Below are 20797 nucleotides of genomic sequence, written 5' to 3'. Positions count from 1 at the left end.
GGTCATGAGTTCGTTCTTCAACGCTTACATACTTTTATTGATTTATTTTTATTATTATTCATTGAGACCCTACCCCAGACTTCTAACTCTAATTTGAAACACTAACCTGATTCTAAAAACTTCACAAAGAACCTCAACCCTAACCCGAAACCCTTAACCCTGTCTTAAAAGCCTAATTTGCATGCATGCTACATTCCTACCTGTAGTACGTGTACGGATTGAGGCCCGGAACCTCCAAGGAGCGAGCGTCGGGTAGATTGGACACCTGGTGGACGGTCACCCAGTCCTCATTGTCTCCCACGGCACCCACCTAAAACCACCAATCCAGGGATCGGTATTTACACCCTAACTACAATCCAACGATATGTGATCAGGTCCTCTGTGCTCACCTGGGCCTCCACCTGCCAGCGGGAGATGGACGTCTTGCCGTCGTAGCCCGGCTTGAAGAGCAGGCTGACGGAGCGCGGGCCGATGTTGGAGATGGCGATGTTGGTGGGCGGGCCAGGAAGCTCTGGGAGGAAACAGGAGGTTGACTAAATAAAATACAGGAAATTATAAATAGACAGTACGCAACAATTCTTATCAAAATAATTTGGGGATTTAAATAAATAAATCTATTACTATAGTTCAGGGGTCTGCAACCTGCGGCTCTGGAGCCACATGTGGCTTTTTACATATTTATTTGTTTACATTAAATAATCTTTTATTGAATGAATGATTTATATTTAAAAAATTAACAATTAAATATTACAAAAATTTCAACATTCCAATTTTGTTTTCAAAGTTGTCAGAAAAAGAGGGATGAAAAAATACCTAAAAATGCTCAAAAAGTGACCATAAAATGTCCAAAAAGGAAACGGAAAAGTAGAAAATTACCATAAAATGTCAGACGAATGAATAAAAATGTCAGACAAGAAAATGTTCAAAAAGTAACCATAAAATGTCCAAAAACAAAAGAAGAAATCCCAAAAATTACCATAAAATGTCTTTAGAATCGCCGAAAGTCAGAATATTTATTTTTTTTAAAAATGGAAGAAAAGAAAACGTTTAAAAAGTAGCTATAAAAACAAAAGAAGATTTCCCGAAAATTATCATACGTTCACAATATTGCTAAAAAAAAAAAAAAATCCAGAAAATTACCATAAAATGTCCACAAAATTGCCCAAAATATCAGAAAACTGATAGTAAAAAGGCAGAAAAAAATGTGAAAAAAAGTAAGTAAGTAAATATATTTATTCACAAATTAATTCCTAATTTATCTCGAGACATTGTTGACGCAGGTCGTTCCGGGTACCGCAGTCATACCACATCCGTCAACTGACCTGGCGGGACGCCCGACGAGATGGTGGAGGACGACAGCAGGCCTTGTCCCTTGGACGTCATGGCGGCCACCTCAATGGTGTAGGTGGTGAGTGCGGTGAGGCCGGTGACGCTGTACTCCAGGGTGAGGCTTGGCAGGTAGTGGGTAACCCGCGTGTTGGTGCGGTTGAACTCCTCCCACGAGATGCGGTACCCTGATGACAGCAACGTGTACACAGTAGGATATTAGTTAAACAAAAAAAAAAAAAAAGTATTTCAAAAATATTTTATAATAATTTTAAAGTATAAGAAAGAAAACAAATAAGAAAAAATACTCAATAAATATTAAAATATATTCATGAAAGAAATTTTCATAAAAAAAATGTAATTTCTTTTAAATAATAATAATATATAATAATAATAAAATCATATAAGAGAGATTATTGATTTTATGCGAGAATAATATTCATTGCTGTATTTATTGTGTTTATGTATTTTTGTTGTTTAATATATAATTTTAAAGTATACGAAAGAATAAAAATAAGAAAACGTACTAAATAAATATTAAAATATATTTATGCAAGAAATATCCGCAAAAATGCTTTAAAAAACCCCAACATAAAATAATATAAAAGAGATTGGTGTTATGCAAGTTTAACAAGTTTAGTGTACAATATGAACTGCACACACCTGTGAGAATGTCGTTTTAAAATGTTTTAAATAATTTTAAAGTGTAAGAAAGAATAAAAATAAGAAAACATACTAAATAAATAATAAAATATGCAAGAAATATGAGTAATAAATGCACAAAACATAAAATCAGATAAGAGATTATTGGTTTTATGCAAAAATAACATTCATTGCTGTATTTATGTATTTTTGATGTTTAATGTACAATATAACACGCACACACACCTGTGAGAATGCCGTTCTTCTCGCTGGGTTCGCTCCAGCTGACTTTGAGCGACGTGTCGAGAATCTCGGTGAAGCTCAGGTGGCCAACAGCGCCCGGCGCTAAACGCGGTAAAAAAAAAAAAAAAAATAAGTCAAACAAAGTGGAACCCTCAGAAGAAGGGGACGTTCGCCGCCCACTTACTGTCCTCGTGCGTCATCACAAGTTTGGGCGGGCTGCGGGGTCCGTCGCCCGGAGTGGTGAAGCACAGAGCCGAGGTGTAGTAGTTGCTGAACTTCTTCAGGCCCGTCACGTAGCCCACGTGCACGCCGTCCTGGAAGTTAGGCCGTGCCGTCACCGTCGTCACCTCTCGTTCCTTGCCGGGCTCCCACGCCAGCAGCTGGGGAATCAATCAATAAATAAGGTTATTACACCAGATATTGAATTGATAATAATAAGAAGAAGAAAAATAAAATAAAAATTCAATCAATCAATACATAAGGTTATTACACCGGAGATTGAATAAAATAAATTAAAGTACAGTGCGCCTTACAGTGCGGAAAAGACGGTACTTTTTTTTCCCAAAATGAGATGCTTGATCTTCAGCATTCATAAAAATGTTTTTAGTATGAATGTGTCCACCTCAGCAAAAGCTCGTTTCTTAGCATCCGCATACATTTTTTTTTTTAGTATGAAAGCCTAACAATCAGTGCACCCGCTGACCTTGTAGCCTTGGTTGATGCCATTGATGAACTGCGGGTTGGGGGCGGTCCACGTGAAGCGGATCGCCGTGGAGTTGACGGCCTCGGCCTGCACGTTGCCCGGGGCGATGGTCGGCACTGGGGCAGGACAGGAGAAAATAAAAAATGGATCAACTTCGATAGATAGATAGCTATCTAGGTGGATAGCTAGAAAGCGGGCCGTAATTACCTCCCTGCAGGGTCCACTCTGTGACCTTGTGGCTGAAGGCGCCCAGGCCCGCCCCGTTGTAGGCGGCCACCTCGATTTCATAGTTGGTCCAAATGATGAGGTCCTCCAGGAGCAGCGTGGTCATGTCCGGGCTGGAGATGTTCTTGATCTGGTAGTCCACCGGCAGCCCCGTCAGACGGTACCTGAAAGAAATATACTCATGCCATTAGTGTGACACCGTGCAGTACAAGTGACTCCCTGCTAGGGGGAGACAAAGCACCAACAAAATAAAACACATACCGGTACTTGTTTGTTAGTGGTTATCATTACTAGAAGAATTAACCCTCCCAGAAAAAAAATGGGTGACTTCCTTCAGGACATCCGATATAAAAATGTAAAAGAAAAAGAAAAAAAAGAAAAATAAGAAAACATGCATGTGACACGTGGTGCCCCCTGTCGGGTGCATTGAAAAGGATGACATATCGATAAAATGTATTTTTTATGACTATACATTTGAAAGATAAAAGTCATAATCTTGTATAAAAATAAATATATTTAATTTAATATTTACAACTAAAAACATTTTTTGACAACAAATTCTTATTGCAATCAAACAAGTAAAGCGGTATGTTTTTCTAAACAACAATTTAGTACAATTTATGAATACAGTCATACTTTTGAGAGACTTATTGAGATTAAAATTGTATTTTTCAATTATATTTTATTGTAAGTTACATTTTTCATAAAATTCATAAAAAGTTTTTTTTTTTTTTTTAGATAAAAATAGTAATGATATAAGAACATGATAGTTATACTTTTGAGTAAAAAATGTCATGACTTAGGTGAAAAACATTTTTTAAAATATAATTTATTTATTTTTTTTAATGAATGTTTTTTTTTTGTTATGAATAAGCAACAATAAACCATAAGCATTCCCCATGAAAAACGGTGGTTGGGTACCAGCCTCCAAGAAAAAACCAAACCAAACCAAAACAAACCAAACCAAAAAGTAAAATAAAATAAATCTAAATATATCCAATCCATCCATTTTCTTGACCGCTTATTCCCCACAAGGGTCGCGGGGGGTGCTGGAGCCTATCTCAGCTGGCTTTGGGCAGTAGATGGGGTCCACCCTGTATGTATATATATATATATATATATATATATATATATATATATATATATATATTTCTTTTTTTTAAAAGAGAGCGTAATAACAGTTTTTTGACAGTATCATGTTTATTCCCCCAAGAAAAATTAAGAAAAACAAAGAATAAAATTACATTTGTATCTTTTTTTAAAAACATATCTTTTATAGAACACATTCACTAGAGTTAAGTCATATTTTTGAGATTTGTTTTCAACATTAAATATGCATTTATTATTATTTTTGTCAGGAAAAACAACACTTTTTCCAGTCATAATTTTCTTTTGTTTAGCTGTGAAGCGACAAAAATCCCCAAAACAGCCGCTTGCCAGACAAAAGAAATTGAGCAGTAAATAAAAAAGCCTCCAAGGGTTGGTCTTACCGTACTGTGTATCCCCGCAGGATGCCGTTCTGGTGGCTCTCGGGCGGCGGCTGCCACTGGATCATGATGGACTGGTTGGTGCGACCGCTGGCGATGACGTTCTGAGGAGGAGCGCTGGGAGGCTCCTCTGGCAGCGACACGCTACAACACGGGCCAAACATGCAAATTAAAGTTCATTCCAAGTTTATGGGGAAGTGACGGATGAGTGGTTCAAGGGAAGGTGGCCACGTGACAACATGGCGCCAGGTATACATCCGCAAATCTGGTATAGACACTTGTGGTTGAGGTGTCATTAAGCAAGGCACCCGACTCCCACCAATTACTACCCTGGTACAAAAAAAAAAATAAATCCTGTTGACTCTCTTCAAAATGATTGCAGATTGCTTGGCCAATCTGTTCTGCAGGGAATTTGGTGCACTCACTAGTTGACTTGCGGCTGTTGCGATGGGACTGTAATCCCCTCATAGTCACGAAATCTAGCAAAAAAAAAAAAAAAAAAAGTTGTCGAACGACACAATTCATGCAACACGAATTCACACGTAGAACGGAACTTATGGTGTTCCACAGGGTTCAATTCTGGGGTCTCCGCAGTTTTCATTGCATCTGCTGCCCTTGGATTCCATCTTAAAGCAACTGGTTAATTCTGAACACAGCCAGTTACAAAATGGTGTGCAGACTTGTGCAACCACATTCTCGCATTTTGGTTTAACTTCACTTCTAAAAAAAATAAAAAAATAAAAGACTACAGTATTGCAAATGTATTATTCTGTCATTCAAAGTAACGATTACATACATTTTACTTCAAATTTGTCACATTTTTTTTAATTGGAAGTGAAAATAACGAGCAGGCTTTTTTATCATTTGCATTTTTATGATTTGAAAAGTCTACTGTATACATTGCAAATGAAACGTTCATGTCGTCGTGTATTGGATGACAAGTACATCAGACTCAATCTTTTTTTCCCCGTAGGCGACACACTGCATGGAAGGCTCACTGCGGCGTGTTTACAAGTGACAACGTGTTTTGTTTGTTTGCGTGTGTGCGCGCGCGCACTCTGTCGGGCTTGCAGGCTCCCATCCCTCCTCGCTGACTCTTGACTGAAAGGATCAGTCAAAGCGGTTGCCATGGAAACAGGCTTCACTATTTACCCGCAAGTTTTCAACTGAAAAAAACGTCCGCCGTCAGTCAACCTTTATGACCACAAATGTCCGCTGAGTGTTGCATTATGGGATGGCAGCTCACCGCTCCGTCTCCTTGCTGAACTGGCCCTTGCCCACGTCGTTGACGGCGCAAAGGCGGAACTGGTAGGAACGCGCCGGGATCAGGCCGTTGACCGTCACCGCGGACGACTCGGGTTCGATGCTGGCCAGCAGGACGGCCCAGGGAGCGTCTGCAAATTTCCACGGCACATCATCAACTTTTGGTTATTTTTTGTCCTATGGGATTTCTCTTTGTTTAATTAAAATAAAATAATGATCTGATCATAAAAAAATTATACAACTTTTAACAAAAATAAATTTTGATTTTTCTAGGCAAAAATAAAATATAAAAAATAAAAACATTATTTTTGTTTAGAAAAAAAAGTTGTAATCCAATAAGAATAAAGTTATATTTATTAAAAACAAACAATCTTACAAAACAGAAGTCATACTTTTCAAGAAAAAAAAAAGTCAATCTTGTGGGAACAAAGACTGAGTTTAAAAGGAAAAATAAAAAATAAAATCATAACTGAATAAAGTAAAGTCGTTTTTTTTCTTCTTCAGGAAAATATGATGTATGATAAAGTAATATTTTATTTATTTATTTTAGAAAAAAGTCCAAATGTAGGAGAAAAGCGGAGCCCCATCACAAGCATTACATTAGTTTTTCTAGAAAACTCGAGCAACATTTTATAAAAAATATTTTAATAAAGTTTCATGTTTTTGAATAAATTTCATAATCTTATCTGTAATAATCTTCAGTCCTTTGTTTTTAAATAAAAAAAATCCTAAAATCTAAAAATATAGTTTTACTTTGCATATTTATTTATATAAATATAAGGATTTTTAAAGTTTCATAAAGTCAGAATCTATGAGAAAAATAAGACATTTTCAGACAGCAATGCCATTTGAGAAAAAAAAATGTTATGACAATAAAATTGATCTTGAGAAAAAAATACAAGCATATATATATATATATATATATATATATATATATATATATATATATATACATATATTTTTTAAATAAATGAATTAAAATAAATGAATACTGTTACAAGACTAAAGTAATATACTGTGTAGGATTTTTGAAAAAAGTTATAATCTTATGAGAAAAATACATATTTCTTTAGGAAAAAGTTAACCGCTATAATCACTTATAAGAATAAAGATGGATTCTTTTGAGAGTTACAGTTAAAATGTTAAAGAATAATGTAGGTTTAAAGCCAAAAATGTTACTTTTACCAGAGTAAAGTCATAAATGTCAAGACCAAAACTAGCCTTATGAGACTAAAACAAAATATATTTTTTAAGAATCCTTTCATTCTTTCTAAAGTTACGTGTATGACGACATGCCTCACGCCTCTTAGCATGTTAGCGTGCTGACGGTGGGCCCGCTGCGTTCACATCAGCGAGAATATTCAACAGCTCTCACGCAACAATGTCGCTTTTGTGTCACGCCACTTTGCTCCCCCACCGAAAACGCAAAGTGATGGACGCCCTTAATGACCGGCATTGATCTTAAATTCTTTTTCAACTTCCTGGCGGGGCGCTAGCGCGCTAACAGGCTAACGGGGGTGACGACACAGAAGCGCGCCAGCTTGAAATCCAAAAGTGCACATAAGGGGATTCCTAAAATTCTATCTGCATTCACTGCAACAAGTTTCGCATTCAAGTGGCTTTGAAAAGCTTGAGCCTGGCTGCCCATCTTTGTTTCCCTGTGGCGCACCCTGCAAAACAGGGCAAGGACAACGTACTGTTCTCAGACACCTCCAGGATGTAGCGCATGAGCGGGCTGTTGCCGTCAAAGGCCTTGGCCCAGGTCAGGTCGATGGCGCGCCGCTCCGACACGCTCAGAACAGCTGTGGGGTTTTCGGGCGCGTGAGGCAGCTGCCTGCGGGGAACAACATGGACGCCAATTATTGATAACTACATTGGGGTCAAGGGGAAAAAAAATAATAGCAATGCAACAAATGGTAATTTAATCTAATGATACAAGTATAAGTTTGAATACATTCCATGAATTTGTCAAAGTTTGGCTTATTAGATTTAGGATTTTTCTTATGAAACATTTTATTGTTAATATTTTTACATTTATCTTGATTCTATTTTTTTTTTAATCACATGATACATAATATTAAACAAGTAATTATACTATGCATGTTGCCACTTGAGTTTTTTTTTTTTTTTTTTTTTTTTTAATATGAGTGAAAAAAAGTATATTACAGCATCTTAAGGCACTTTTATTTTCTAAAAATCATGACAAATGACTTACAAAATTTATCAGGCACTTTATATTATAGGGACTTTTTAGTGTAATTTTTTACATCACTAAATTGTGGAGGATTATTAATAAAAACACTAATAAATCAGAGAATATATGAACATGACTAATAAAAAGTAAGAAAATTTATCTAAAAAATATATGTATACAAATATAGAATGTTTGATACATGTATGACCCTAGTTTTTTTTTTAATAAAATATTAGTTTCAAAATATTTTACTGCACCATTCTTGCAACTTTGCTTTTTTAAAGATTAAAAATGTTTTTAAATAATGAAAAAATACATTCTAAAAAGACAAGTAATTTCTCATGCATGCGCATGCACATAAGGAGCATGTGTTAGCAACATATTGATGCGAGCAAGCGAAGTATTTCCATTTTAGCCTTGGTGTCGGTTGAGGAAGAGGACAGAGAGGAAATATGTCACAGGTGTGAGGAAGAGTTCTCAAAAGTGGATCATGAGAATCCCTTCATGTGTGCGCGCGCGTGTAGGCCCACCTGACGCGTACGTGGGCGCTGCGGGAGTCGTTGCCGCCCACCGAGGTGACGCGGCAGGTGTAGGTGCCGATGTCGCCCGACCACGTCTGCGAGATGTGCAGGGTGCCGTCGGCGTCCTGCTGCATGCGCGGGATTGCGTGCACGTTGATGGCCACGCCGTCTTTCTCCCACACGTGTCTGTGTGGATTCATGTGAAAATTGAATATTTATCCACTAACAGTTGCACCTCTTAAGTTTCTTCAGATTCTTGCTAGTTATTACCCGAAAGGGGATTTATTTTTTATTTTTTCAAGATAATTAATAATGTAACATTTTACAATTTCAAAAAGTATGCAGCAATTTCTCTTTGGAAAACATGTAAACAGACAGATTCAATTTTATAGCTTATGTTATTTCTGTCATTACAGAGAGCATCCTTGGAATGATAATTAGTTTGCATAGCGCGTTGCAAAGAAGACGATGCAGCAAACAGCACGGGTCTTAAAGTTTGTTCACTTTTATTCAGCGCTGAACTGCGGAGTTACTTTATTCCAGAGAGTTTTATAGCATCCGCCCCAGAAGGTCACCGACTGAATAAAGCCGTTTGAATGCGTCAGCTTACCTGACATTCACGCTGGGATCGTGCGTGACACCGCAGGTCAGCGCAGCCTTGGTGCCTTTGATGATGCTCTGCTCCTGCGGGGGCGTCGTGATCCGGGTTCGGGCTGAGGAGGCGGCGGAGGAGAGATGACGGAATGTTCCGGAAGAAAAAAAAAAAGAAAAAAAAAAAAAAAAAAAAAAAAAAAGGAATGTTCCGGAAGGAGGAGAGGCAATAACGCTCTCTCCTACTTACCCCAGACCACGAGGTCGGCGGACGCCTCGTCGATGCCACGGGAGTTGCTGGCCATGCAGGTGTACGTGCCGGCGTCGGAGATGTGCGAGGGCGAGATGAGCAGGCTGCCCGACTCCAGCAGGGTGAAGCGGGGCAGCTGCACTGAACCGCTCGCCAGGACACGCTCGCCTGATGGGTATGAGGCAACGAGGGCGTCAAGAGTTTGTCAAGTTGGTCAAACGCGCCAAAGTTAAGCCAGCTACATATTTCAATGTGCAACTTTATGTTGTGGAATCAATTTCTTGAAATAACTGTGGTACAAATTGATTTGAGTAATTCAGACCCGACTATTCGGCTGTCATGACTTGTCAAGCGTCTTCCCAAGAAAAAACAAAGCAAAACAACTAAATAAAATGATCACAATACAGCTACAAAATGGGGACTTTGTAAGTGATTGCACAATACTGTAGATTTCAGGCCCGATTTGTTAGCTGCCTAAACAGACTGCCAAATGCTCCTAAAAGAATCCTGGAAGTGCTTTCAGGCAATTCCAGAGAATCATTGGCGAATCTCATGATAAATTATACTAATTAAGGCCTGACTACTTCGCTTCCTAAACTTGCTGCCAGAGACCCAAAATTGTATGGTTTGGTTTTGGGAAAAAAGTTTGTTGTTGCAATACAGTACACAGGTATAGCACAAACATTTTGTTAGTAATCGCATAATATATTGAAGTCTTTCAGGCCAGACTCGTTGGCTGCCTCAACAGGCTGCCATAGAAGCAAAATTATAGTTTAGTGCTTAAAAAATAGCAATGTTTTCTGCAAATATCACAACATTGTATATATCTACAAAACAGATGCTTTAACGCTCATAATAGTTAATACAAATTCAGGCCCGACTAATTGGCTGCCTCTACAGGCTGCCACAGAAAATATAAATATAAAGTTGGCTATAAATAAGCTTTGACGAAATTTCAGTGTATATTGTCTTCATCTTATGATACTATTTACTAACTCAGGCAGGCCCATTGAGCTGTCCGCCTCAAAATGCTTTCATAGACCCAAAATTATAGTTTGGTGTTACCAAAAAAAAGCAACGTTTGTCATGAATACCACAATGCCATACATAGCTTAGTTATTTTGAAGACAAGGCAGCACATTGCCTAATTTTATTTTCGAATTCAGGCCCGACGGTTTGGCTACCTCAGCAGTGACAACGACAAAACGAAATAAATCACAGTATCGAATACAGCAGGCCCGACGAGTTGGCTGCCTGAACAGGCTGCCGTGGTGAAACGTAACGCTTGAGCGGAACAGGCACTCCAAGTGGATCACGAGGAGAAACCGGGACAATGTTTCCCTCATTGTGATGCAAAACAAGAAAAGCCCGGTGCAGGATAAACCTTAGGATCCAAGCCGGCTTTAGCCAGTAAGCCGCCACAAACTATCCTCCCGTGCGTAATAGATAACATACGTTCTAATCCCGAGGTGTGCAGCGCAACGCAAACCTTTCTGCCAGGTGATAGCTGGTCTCGGAGCGCCGGAAGTCTCGCAGTGCAGGATGATGGACATCCCATCAATCACGGTGCTGTCCGAGGGGCCGGCTGTGATGTTGGGTGCGATGCCTGTGTTGGGTGCACACACACAAGGAATACGTAAAAACACGGCAACAGAGAAGTTGAGTAAGAGGCGAGGAAGTAATCCCACTCAGTCTACCGTAAGCACCTGCCTCTTGATTTCGAGTCTGCACTCGAGTGTCATTCATTCTTCTTATGACATATCCTTCACCTCAATGCCAATACTGTACGGTATGTCTGCAAGTAATTTACTTCAGCGTGAAAGCGGAGAGACAATCAACAAGCGCAAATACCAAATAAATAGGTGAATTGAAAAGTGGAATAGAAAATCATAGAACATCTAAAAAGAAGTAAATATTCACCTCAGTGCTTTTAAGGATCATAGAATTTGCTCGGAATGCTTCGAGGCGATGTCACTCAAGGTATCATTTCCTCATCGTCGTGTTTTGATTAACTTTGCCAGGAGCAAATTTGACCAAAATGAAATCAAACTTGCGTGACAAGTGACAAGAAACATGAACAAAAATTGTTTCCGTACACTTGCTTTAATTTCATCTAATTAGTAAAAAAGAAAAAAAAAAAGTTTAATTTGGCTTGTTTACTCTAATATTGCCTTTTCTTATCCAGACTACGGCCCGGGGACCTTTTGCGGCCCATCACCCATTTTTCAGCGGCCCACGGCATATACCAATCTTGACATATGACACACAACAACAAATGACACACGGATAGTTAACTCATTTGCTCCCAATAATGTGTAAATACGTTCTTTTTGTAATGTTTTAAGTGTCCCAAAGACGTATTTATACATTTTTTTTTATGCTAGAGCATACAGAAGGTTTTGATGCAGCCTCTCAACTGCAAAGAACGGTTGCAGAAACGTGGCAGCAGAGAAAAGGAGATCAACCAGAGCCATTTAGAAAAAAGCTGAATTACAATTTTAAATAGATTTGTGGAAACTGATGAAACTTAGCTCTCTTCTAATGCTAATTGCTGCAAAACGGAAACAGATAGAAACATACATTTTTTTTTCCTGATGAAGGAAGAGACTTTAATCTTTCTTTTGATAGGTTCCATGCTTTTTTAGCAATAGAACAATATTCTGTGGGCCTTGCAAAATCAGTCAAAATCCAGTAAAACAGCCGGGAGCGAACGGGATTGCATCTGTGAAAATGGCGGCGAGTGAATGAGTTAATAAAGTACAAAAATAAATCAAAGCCATCCTTGCATCCTTCCCTTTTTGTAAATTTGGTCCTGAAAATATAACATTTGGACACCACTGGCTTCTGACCTTTCAACTTAGATCAGAAAGGTCAATTCAAGAAATATGTGCTGGTGAAGATTGTTGGACCCGAGACGCACAATCCAATGTTTGATAACTTCGGAGAACTCACTGGTGACGGCGAGGTACGTGTTGGTCTGGACCTCGCCCGCCGCGTTCCTGGCGAAGCACTGGAACATGCCGGTGTCGTCGGGCAGGAGGCCGTTGACCTGCAGGCTGCCGCCCGTCAGCACCCGGTACCGCGGAGTTTTCACCGGGTCGATGGGCGTGGCGTCCTTGTACCACACGATGTCTGGCTGCGGCACACCTGCGGGGGTGGTTAGGGAGATGTAGCAGGGAGGTAAATTTCCTGTAAATTTCAGCGTTTCTCGTACATTTCCATAGGAATTACGGAAATGTAGCATATTCAAGTATAAATACAGTATGTGACAAAGGTGAGTACTGTGCACACATTTTTGTAAATATTACATCTATTTATGAGACAACATTAAAGAAATGCCATTTCATTTAGCAAGGTAAAGTAGTTGTTGTATAGTAGCTCGCCTCATTTTGGCGAAAAGTTTTGGAATATCTAATAAGACCATTTGTTATTTCAATTCAATTAAAAAAAACCCAAAAAAAACCCAAAACAAAACATTTTCATAATTTTCCCACCATTTTTGATAATGTGCCGCCATCTTGAAATTTTCAAAAAAATTGTGAAATTATTATTATTATTTTTTAAATTTATTATTATATTATTTATTATCTTTAGAGAATGACGGTAATTGAATTTTCCTGCCAATATTGATTCTGTGTCGCCATTTTGAATTTCGACAGTAGGTGAGAAAATTCAGTGACAGTTTTTAATATGAATAACAGCACCAAAACATCCGTTTGGTCTAAATAAATACCCAGAAATACCAAAGGTACAATTATAATACAATACAATAAGCAGTGCTGTTCATTTCACTGAAATTTCACCATTTTTGAAAATTTCAAAATGGCGGCACACAGTCAAAAATAGCGGGGAAATTCTGAAAATGGATTGTCGTTTAGCATAAGGAGGTTTCAAATAATAAAAATAATTATTAAAAAGGAAAAGAGCCAACCTTCAATTTTGTACATTCCTAATTTGCTTCCATTTATAATAAAGAATAACATTGAAAATGATCTGAATTTTGCAAACCTGTCAGTGGATAGAAAACAGAAAAAAAATGTGTGCTCACCTCGCGCTTGACAGGGAATGTCCACCACCTTCTCCATCTCGGCGGTGATGTGCTTCTCCGGCTCTTTGATGAACTGCGGCGGCTCTGGGAGAAGACAGCGGAATGGAAGAAACGCCACGGTGATGTAATCCGAAATCCCGTCGCAGCAATCCAAAAAGTTTCAAACGAGAACTGACAGATTTAATTGGAAGGGCAAGTAAAAAAAAAAAAGGACGTGGCCCCGGGGGGTTGGCAAAAACAAAGAAATAAGACGACGACGGAGAGACGTTTGGTATTCCGCTTCGCTTTTTTTGGCCGTAACCTTCAAACGGGCAGCAGGGGAGGCCGGCGTCGGCAGGCGGCATTCAAAGGAAAAAAGTTAAGCGCACCTTGCTCTTTGAATGCCATCGCAACCTTGACGCCATCAAAGCGTTCAAAAGCGACTCGGGCATTCAAATGCTTTCGCCGGGGGCAGCCGGCTTAATGGCGGCTTCACAGGCGACACCTTTTGTCAGACTTTTGGACTGGCTACAGAACCGCGACACTGATTAGCAGCAGGGGGATGGTTGGCTGGAAAATGGCAACGGATAGCAAAAAAAGAAAAAAAAGGTGAAATATTGAAGTTTGACCCCTGGCGAGTCAAGCTTTTGGTCTACAGAGCCGCAATACGGGTTTGGCATTGGAGCTTTGACAAAGGACAATCATCTCCAACAGTTGGAAGAAGTTTGGTCGGAAACTACGATTACCTTGAACGTTTTGATTTCAACTACATTTGTACCGATTCAAAGGTAACATTGAAAATGAATACGTGATTGATCTTGCTGTTGCATTCGAGCTTATTGATTTCGACAGCTAATGGGATTCAAAATGAAAACAATAATATCGGGAATTACTATTAGCCATAGACCGAAATAATTTTTTTCAGGGCCAATACTGATTATGAGTAGCCAAGGATACGATAACCAATATTTGGAGCCGATATTCCTTTTCACTAAAATAAAAAATATTGGCATCAAAATCTAAAAAAAAAAAAAAAAAAAATACAAACTCTAGTTCTTAAATTTTTTGAATTTTTAAGAATATACTTATTGAACAACTTTTATGGTTTGTAAAATATTGGAGTAAAAACAATAAAAAAATAAAATAAATAAAAATCTTAGTCAACAGACATTTTTGTTTTAAAAATCTAACAAAAAGTTCAGGGATATTCCAGTGGCAGTAGCATGTGTTCAAAAGTTAAACTGAAGTAAATAGCTCCTGATTTTTTCCTACAGTAAAAGTTTATTAACATTTCAAAATATCTGAAGTATTAAAATTTAACTTATCTTGGTTTTAATTTCAAACAAAAAACAGAAGGTGCAAAAAGTTCCCGGGGTCTGCGGCCTCTGAAAATTTAAATAATTAGGTCATGGAAGTTTTTTTTTTTCCCCTGAACACTTTTTTTTTAAAATGGATTTATTATTGGCCGTATGATTCTTCAAAGTGGCCGATGTCAATTTACATCAAAATGCTGAATAACAGCGCCGATAATTGGTCTAGCTCTAATTATCATCATCATCATCATCATCATCATTATAAGGGATGAGCAAGTACTGATTACGGCCTTATTTCAAGGTTTCGGTATTCCGGACGGCGGCCGATATCTTGTGGCTGTCAGGAACTATAAAGTAGAAGAATAGATAATTATCATTAATTTCTTGTAATTTGAAGGAAAATGCTATATTTGGATATATAAGTCTCTTTAAAATTGTCTTTATTTATCAAAAGTACTAGTGGTACGAATACCGTTAGTACTTGGTATTATTATTAGTAGTAGTATAAGTATTCGGCAATTATGCTGACTAACATCATTTTTGATTTCAACTCCGTTGAGCCAGACGGTATTCCAAAACAAAATGCTGTTGCCATTAAGTGTGCTCACCGAGCACGTGCAGGTACGCTCCGGCGCTGACGGACGGCACGCTGCTGCTGCGAAGCATGGCCTCGCACTCGTAGTAGCCGGCGTCCGCCACCAGGGGGCTGAGGACGGTCAGCCGGCGGTTGAAGTCGCTCAGGCCGCTGCTCACTGCCACGCCGTTCTTCCGCCAGGTGATGCTCAGCTTGATGAGAGGCCTGCGGCGTGGCAAAAGCGCAACGTCGTCTTTTTGTCACCCTCCACAGCGCCGGGTTCTCCTTTTTAGCGCGTTCACCTGGCGTTGGCCACGCACTCCATGGTGACCTCCGACGTTCCCGTGACGACGCTGGTGTTCCGCGGCGGGATGATGATGGTGGGTGCGATGGGGTCCGCCGGGCCTCCGACATCTACAGGCAGACACAAGCTGGAGATTTGTTTGTGCACGACTCCAACGCGTGTCAATCGCACACTTTGCAAGAGAGAAATAAAATAAAATTACTTAAAACTTTGAAGAAGCTACGTTAAAAATCCGCAACGGCGGGAGAAATCATTTAAGCATCAAGTCTACTCAAGCGCTGACTAGAATGAATCCTCCATGGATCACAAACTGGGGAGTCCCGTCACTTGGCAGGAATTAAAAGGGAGAAAAAAAAAAGAAAAAAAAGAGAGACAATTGTGCCCAATAATCCCGCCTGCAGCCTCCTGACATGAGCTGGCTTCTGGGAAGCGGCAAATTGTCAGCTCTGCTGCAAGAGCCAGCATTCCTGTCGGGAGAGTTTGAGACTTGGCAGCCGTTCCAAACTGGCCTTCCTCAGACTGCCTCGCGGGGAAGGAGCGAAACCCGAGCTGTCGCACTTTTAGGGCATAATGGGCTGAATGCTGCGTTGTCCGTTTTGTGTGTGTGTGTGTGGCCACTCACTCTCCACCGAGAGGGTGATGGGCTGGCTGGTTTTGTTCTCGCCATTCTTATCGTTGACCGCCTGGACGTAGTAGCGGCCGGCGTCTGGCGCCACCGTGGACAGGATGACTAGCGTGTTGTCAAGTGTGATGGCACTAAAAAAACAGAAACAATAAAAAAAAAATAGCTAAGCAACAAGTTATATATGACAGACTAAAGGCCTATATGACAAAATAAGAGTGACGAATACGGGACCATAGCAACTGCATAGCAACTGATAACATCAATACAACACAATCACTCTATGAGCCAACCCAAATACAGTCACATATGACCCCATGACCCTACCATGACCCACACCTGGAAATTGGTTAATGATAAATCATCAAACTTTGTCATACAAAAGCAACTCAAAATGATGAAAATGACAATTCAATTTAGTGGAACCCATCAGTTCTCGCATAAATAGTTAAAATGGGGCGGCGTGGCTCAGTGGTATGGTGCTCGTCTCCCAACCCACAGGTTGTGGGTTCGATCCCATGGCATTGTGACCACGTCGGAGTATCCTTGAGCAATATACTGAACCCCCAATTGCTCCTGATGCTGTGTCATCAGTAGGTGAATGGGTAGTCAAAAATGTAAAGCGCTTTGAGGGCCTTGTAAGGTGGAAAAGCGATATATAAATGAAGTGCCATTTACCAAAATGTGGACGCAATTACACAAAATGACCAAAATGATCCCAAGTCATCAAATTTTGTTATTATGCACCGCCCACAAGCATACGTACAAATTAAAACGACTCACAATTCATTGTCACCTGTCTGTCAGAAAAAAAATCTCAAAAAGTATGTTTTGAAGGACTCTAAAACTGGCAAAAATTGACGTCAAAATAGCCAAAATGGAAGACTTCCTTTTTTTGTGGGTCATAATAGGGTTGTCTCCAAAATGTTGTGCTCTCTTAAGAACATTAAAAAGGGATGATGTTAAAAAAACAGAAAAAAACAATCTTTGGAGGTGCTACCAAACCAATTTTTTTGCCTAAAAATACTGGTCAAAGACATTTCAGCTTTAAAAAACAATGAACTCATCTGATGTAGAGCTAAATGATATTTAATGTTTTCATCCAAGCGGCCAGAGAGTGCATTAAACATTTGAACGCCGTAATTACACTCTTCAAGCCACATTAGCCATATTGATCAAGAGCGCGTAAACAATGTGTCCGTGCGGACAGAGCAAGGCGTAAATATTGACATCCTCTTGCTCCTGGCATAAGCGTTATGAAACATGACCATGCAGCACAGAATTGAATTGGCCATCTGTGGCTCTTCCCCGCTTCCTGTAAATGGCCACTCTTTTGGCGAAAATAAGCAATGAAAGGATGCTTGGGGAGGTAAAAGGATCCAACACCTGACAATCTGTGATTCTTAAAAACAAAATGCATGTGAAAAATGTGATAAATAAATAGCAATATTAGGAATGGTCAAGTTTCGACTTGAATACACCATCGATTTTTCGCCCATCTTCTGCTCATATGACACTCAAGATCAATAGGGTTCCTAATTTAAACATTCAAAAACAATACCTAAAACTCAAAAGAACCGAGCGGAAAATTGCTAATGACAAAAACGCTGAAAAGTGAGTTCCATGATGAGACGACTGACTAGTATCCTCAATCCTCCCCCCACATTTGTCTCCCACCTTCTTGCCAGATGGCATCACAATCAATACAGGCTCTAATTTGACATTCAAAAATCCTCGCGAAAACTCAGCAGGAGCTCATCTGAAAATTGCTAGTGACAAGAGAGCTAAAAAAAGAAGTTGAATATCATGAATGCTAAAAACTAGATCGACTTAACTTTTTCTTCTGGTCAGATGACACTCAAAATCAATAGAGCGGCTGAATCAGACTTAAAACGTACCAAAAACTTTGAAGAAACTCAATGGAAAATTACAAATCACACGGTCTGTTGACATTCGTAACTCATTCGCTTCCCAGCCATTTTCACATTTCGCAACCCCTTTCGCCCACGGCTGTTTTACTGGATTTTAACGGATTTTGCAAGTGCCACAGAATATTGAATATAGAATATACGTGGAAGGAGACCCTCCCCTTCGATCATCACCGGTAATATTAATGGGATATTTTATAGATTTTGAAATAAAAGTCTTTTAAAAAAAAATCTATATATGTAGGTAGAGAATCGAATCAATGGAGAAGCAGAAGGAGGTCTAGATCTTCAGATAGCGGTACCGAACGTGGAGGACAACCCCGCCGTGCGGACGACAGTGACGCTAGCAGCGGGGTGACAAGGAGACGACGGAGATTCAGCCCAGCATTCTACGGACGTGCGACCGACAGCGACATCTACCGTGGGGTGACAAGGAGACGACGGAGATTCAGCCCAGCATTCTACGGTGACATCGGCCGCGTGGAGGCGTCAATGTTTTTGCAACTTTGACAACTTTTTTTTTGTGACAACAATTTTGCATATGTACATGATTACATGTGTATATTTAGGACCCAAAAATGGTATTCACTGACTTGTTTCAATGGATACCCCTGTAAGCCGGGTGTAGTTTTATTTTTGTGGATAGGAGAGTAGCTGTTTTTTAAAAAAAAAAATGTAATTTTATTTTAAGAAAACAGAAGGTAAGGGAGGCACTAAGTAAGGGAGCGCGCAAGATGTATTAGCTCTTCTGCACATGTGTACTTTTCTATAAGGTTAAATTTCCTATAAGGTTCAATGTTTATTTTTCTTATTATTTATTTATTATTATTTCTTATTTATTTATATTTAGTATATATTTTTTTTTAGTTATTGATCTTATTATTTTTCCATTTTGTTACTTCTCGTGCTACGTGTTAGCTTCATTGTTTATACGATTTTGATTGGACCTATCATTGTGCTCAAGCTCCATCGGGTTGGATGGGGAGCATTGCTGCACAGCCGTTTTCAGATCTCTCCAGAGATGTTCAATCAGATTCAAGTCTGGGCTCTGGCAGGGCTACTTAAGATTGAAGTCATACAATTAATTATGAGTGTTGTTCCGATACTGTTTTTTTGGCCCCCCGATACAGATGCCAGCTTTGCAGTATCGGCTGATGACGATACCATACCAATGCCTAAGTTTTTTTTTTTTTTTTGTCTCAACATGAAAAAGCTGTCCTGCCATTGGTTCAGAGCATTCAAGGGCCAATAGAATATCTTAGATCGGCATGCAGTGAACACATCACACATCAATGAATGTCGTGGGCGAGCGAGACAAAATGCTGCGTTCAAAGTCCTATATTATTATTGGAAATAATGGCACCGGCATGTTACTGTTTTAATGCAGTATCGGTATTGGAACAACACTATTAATTCCGATTAAAATTTTCGCCCTGCCACCCCTATTTATTAGCGCGGTTTAACTTTAATTAGGCATGTTTTGGCCACCTACGTTTAAGGCCCAGTTTAATCATCAGATGGAGCAACATGTTTGAGTTCCTCCACAAATCGACTCGATTCACAACATTAGTGCATATGTATTTGCGACAGGCAGCATTTACCATGTGAGTCATTGGACTCACACACTGCATACCACATTCTGCGCATCTGACGATCCTCTAATGTCCATCTTTCCGGTTTCTGATCGAACCCAAATTACCATCAGAGTGTGCGTCTGACAGTGATGAAGAACACGAGTCTGACTTGAAATGAAACGACTCCAACTAAAACTTAGTGAAGCTGATTACACGTGACGGCGCTAATGCTTTGTTTCTCGCTTCTGGCACAACTGGCGTTTGCACCAAAAAAAAGAGGTGGGGAAAAAAAAAAAAAAAAAAAGCAGTTGAGTCGGCCAAGTTGCTGCAGTCCGGCGTGCCAAGGCGAGGCTCTCCAGCGGAATGCCGCTCCTTCGGGGCAGGAATGATGACGCAAAGAGTTGGAATATAAAGAAAAGCCGTAGGAAATATAAAGGATGAAGAATAAACACAGACAACGTTATCTAATGTAACTTGTTGGGCAGAACTTGCGCTCAAAGTCCACATCTGGAGGATGCTGTTTTTCTGGATTTTGACTGATTTTGATTCGATTCATCAGGGAAAAAAAAAAAAAAAGTATATTTCTGTCTATCTGTTTCCATTTTGCAGCAATTAGCATTAGAATATAGCTCAGTTTCATAATTATTCACAAATCTGTTTAGAACTGGGGGAAAACAGCTTGTTGCAACATAGCCCTGGTTGATCTCATACTCTGCTGCCACCTGCTGGCCGTTTTTGTAATAACTACCAATGCTGTTATCTTCAGTTTAGAGGCTGCATCAAAGCCGTCTGTATTCTCTAGCATAAAAAAAATACAAATAATTTTTTTTTTATAAATACGTTATTGGTACACTAATCATATTTAAAATAGAACGTATTTATACGTCTTTGGGAGCAAATGAGTTAAGATGCGATAAACTACAATTACGGCTCGCAGGCTGACCTCACCAGTGGAACACTTTGGGTGGTATCAAACACCGATGATGACCCTGAATAGTCTCCATAGTGTG

The 20797-nt window shown here is 39.5% G+C and overlaps 1 protein-coding gene across 5 annotated transcripts in view; it reads right to left on the bottom strand.

The window, feature by feature from the left end:
* sdk2b (sidekick cell adhesion molecule 2b) overlaps nucleotides 1–20797 on the bottom strand; it is a 200477-nt gene that overhangs the window by 21597 nt on the left and 158083 nt on the right. For all 5 annotated transcript variants that reach the window (XM_077502505.1, XM_077502507.1, XM_077502506.1 and 2 more), the window contains exons 5-23: nucleotides 16286–16419; nucleotides 15662–15773; nucleotides 15394–15584; nucleotides 13494–13577; nucleotides 12398–12592; nucleotides 10935–11051; nucleotides 9446–9613; nucleotides 9215–9317; nucleotides 8614–8790; nucleotides 7587–7723; nucleotides 5873–6020; nucleotides 4630–4770; nucleotides 3122–3303; nucleotides 2915–3030; nucleotides 2396–2591; nucleotides 2215–2313; nucleotides 1323–1514; nucleotides 390–511; nucleotides 201–310 (exon numbers count right to left, since the gene is read on the bottom strand). In XM_077502505.1, coding sequence (XP_077358631.1) covers nucleotides 201–310; nucleotides 390–511; nucleotides 1323–1514; nucleotides 2215–2313; nucleotides 2396–2591; nucleotides 2915–3030; nucleotides 3122–3303; nucleotides 4630–4770; nucleotides 5873–6020; nucleotides 7587–7723; nucleotides 8614–8790; nucleotides 9215–9317; nucleotides 9446–9613; nucleotides 10935–11051; nucleotides 12398–12592; nucleotides 13494–13577; nucleotides 15394–15584; nucleotides 15662–15773; nucleotides 16286–16419 — 2724 coding nt within the window. The remainder of the gene's footprint in view (nucleotides 1–200; nucleotides 311–389; nucleotides 512–1322; nucleotides 1515–2214; nucleotides 2314–2395; nucleotides 2592–2914; nucleotides 3031–3121; nucleotides 3304–4629; nucleotides 4771–5872; nucleotides 6021–7586; nucleotides 7724–8613; nucleotides 8791–9214; nucleotides 9318–9445; nucleotides 9614–10934; nucleotides 11052–12397; nucleotides 12593–13493; nucleotides 13578–15393; nucleotides 15585–15661; nucleotides 15774–16285; nucleotides 16420–20797) is intronic.

The sequence above is a fragment of the Festucalex cinctus genome, chromosome 17 (genome assembly GCF_051991245.1).
Source record: "Festucalex cinctus isolate MCC-2025b chromosome 17, RoL_Fcin_1.0, whole genome shotgun sequence".
Lineage (NCBI taxonomy): Eukaryota > Metazoa > Chordata > Actinopteri > Syngnathiformes > Syngnathidae > Festucalex > Festucalex cinctus.
Note: the sequence above shows the minus strand (reverse complement) of the source record. Positions and strands in the feature narration are given on the sequence as shown.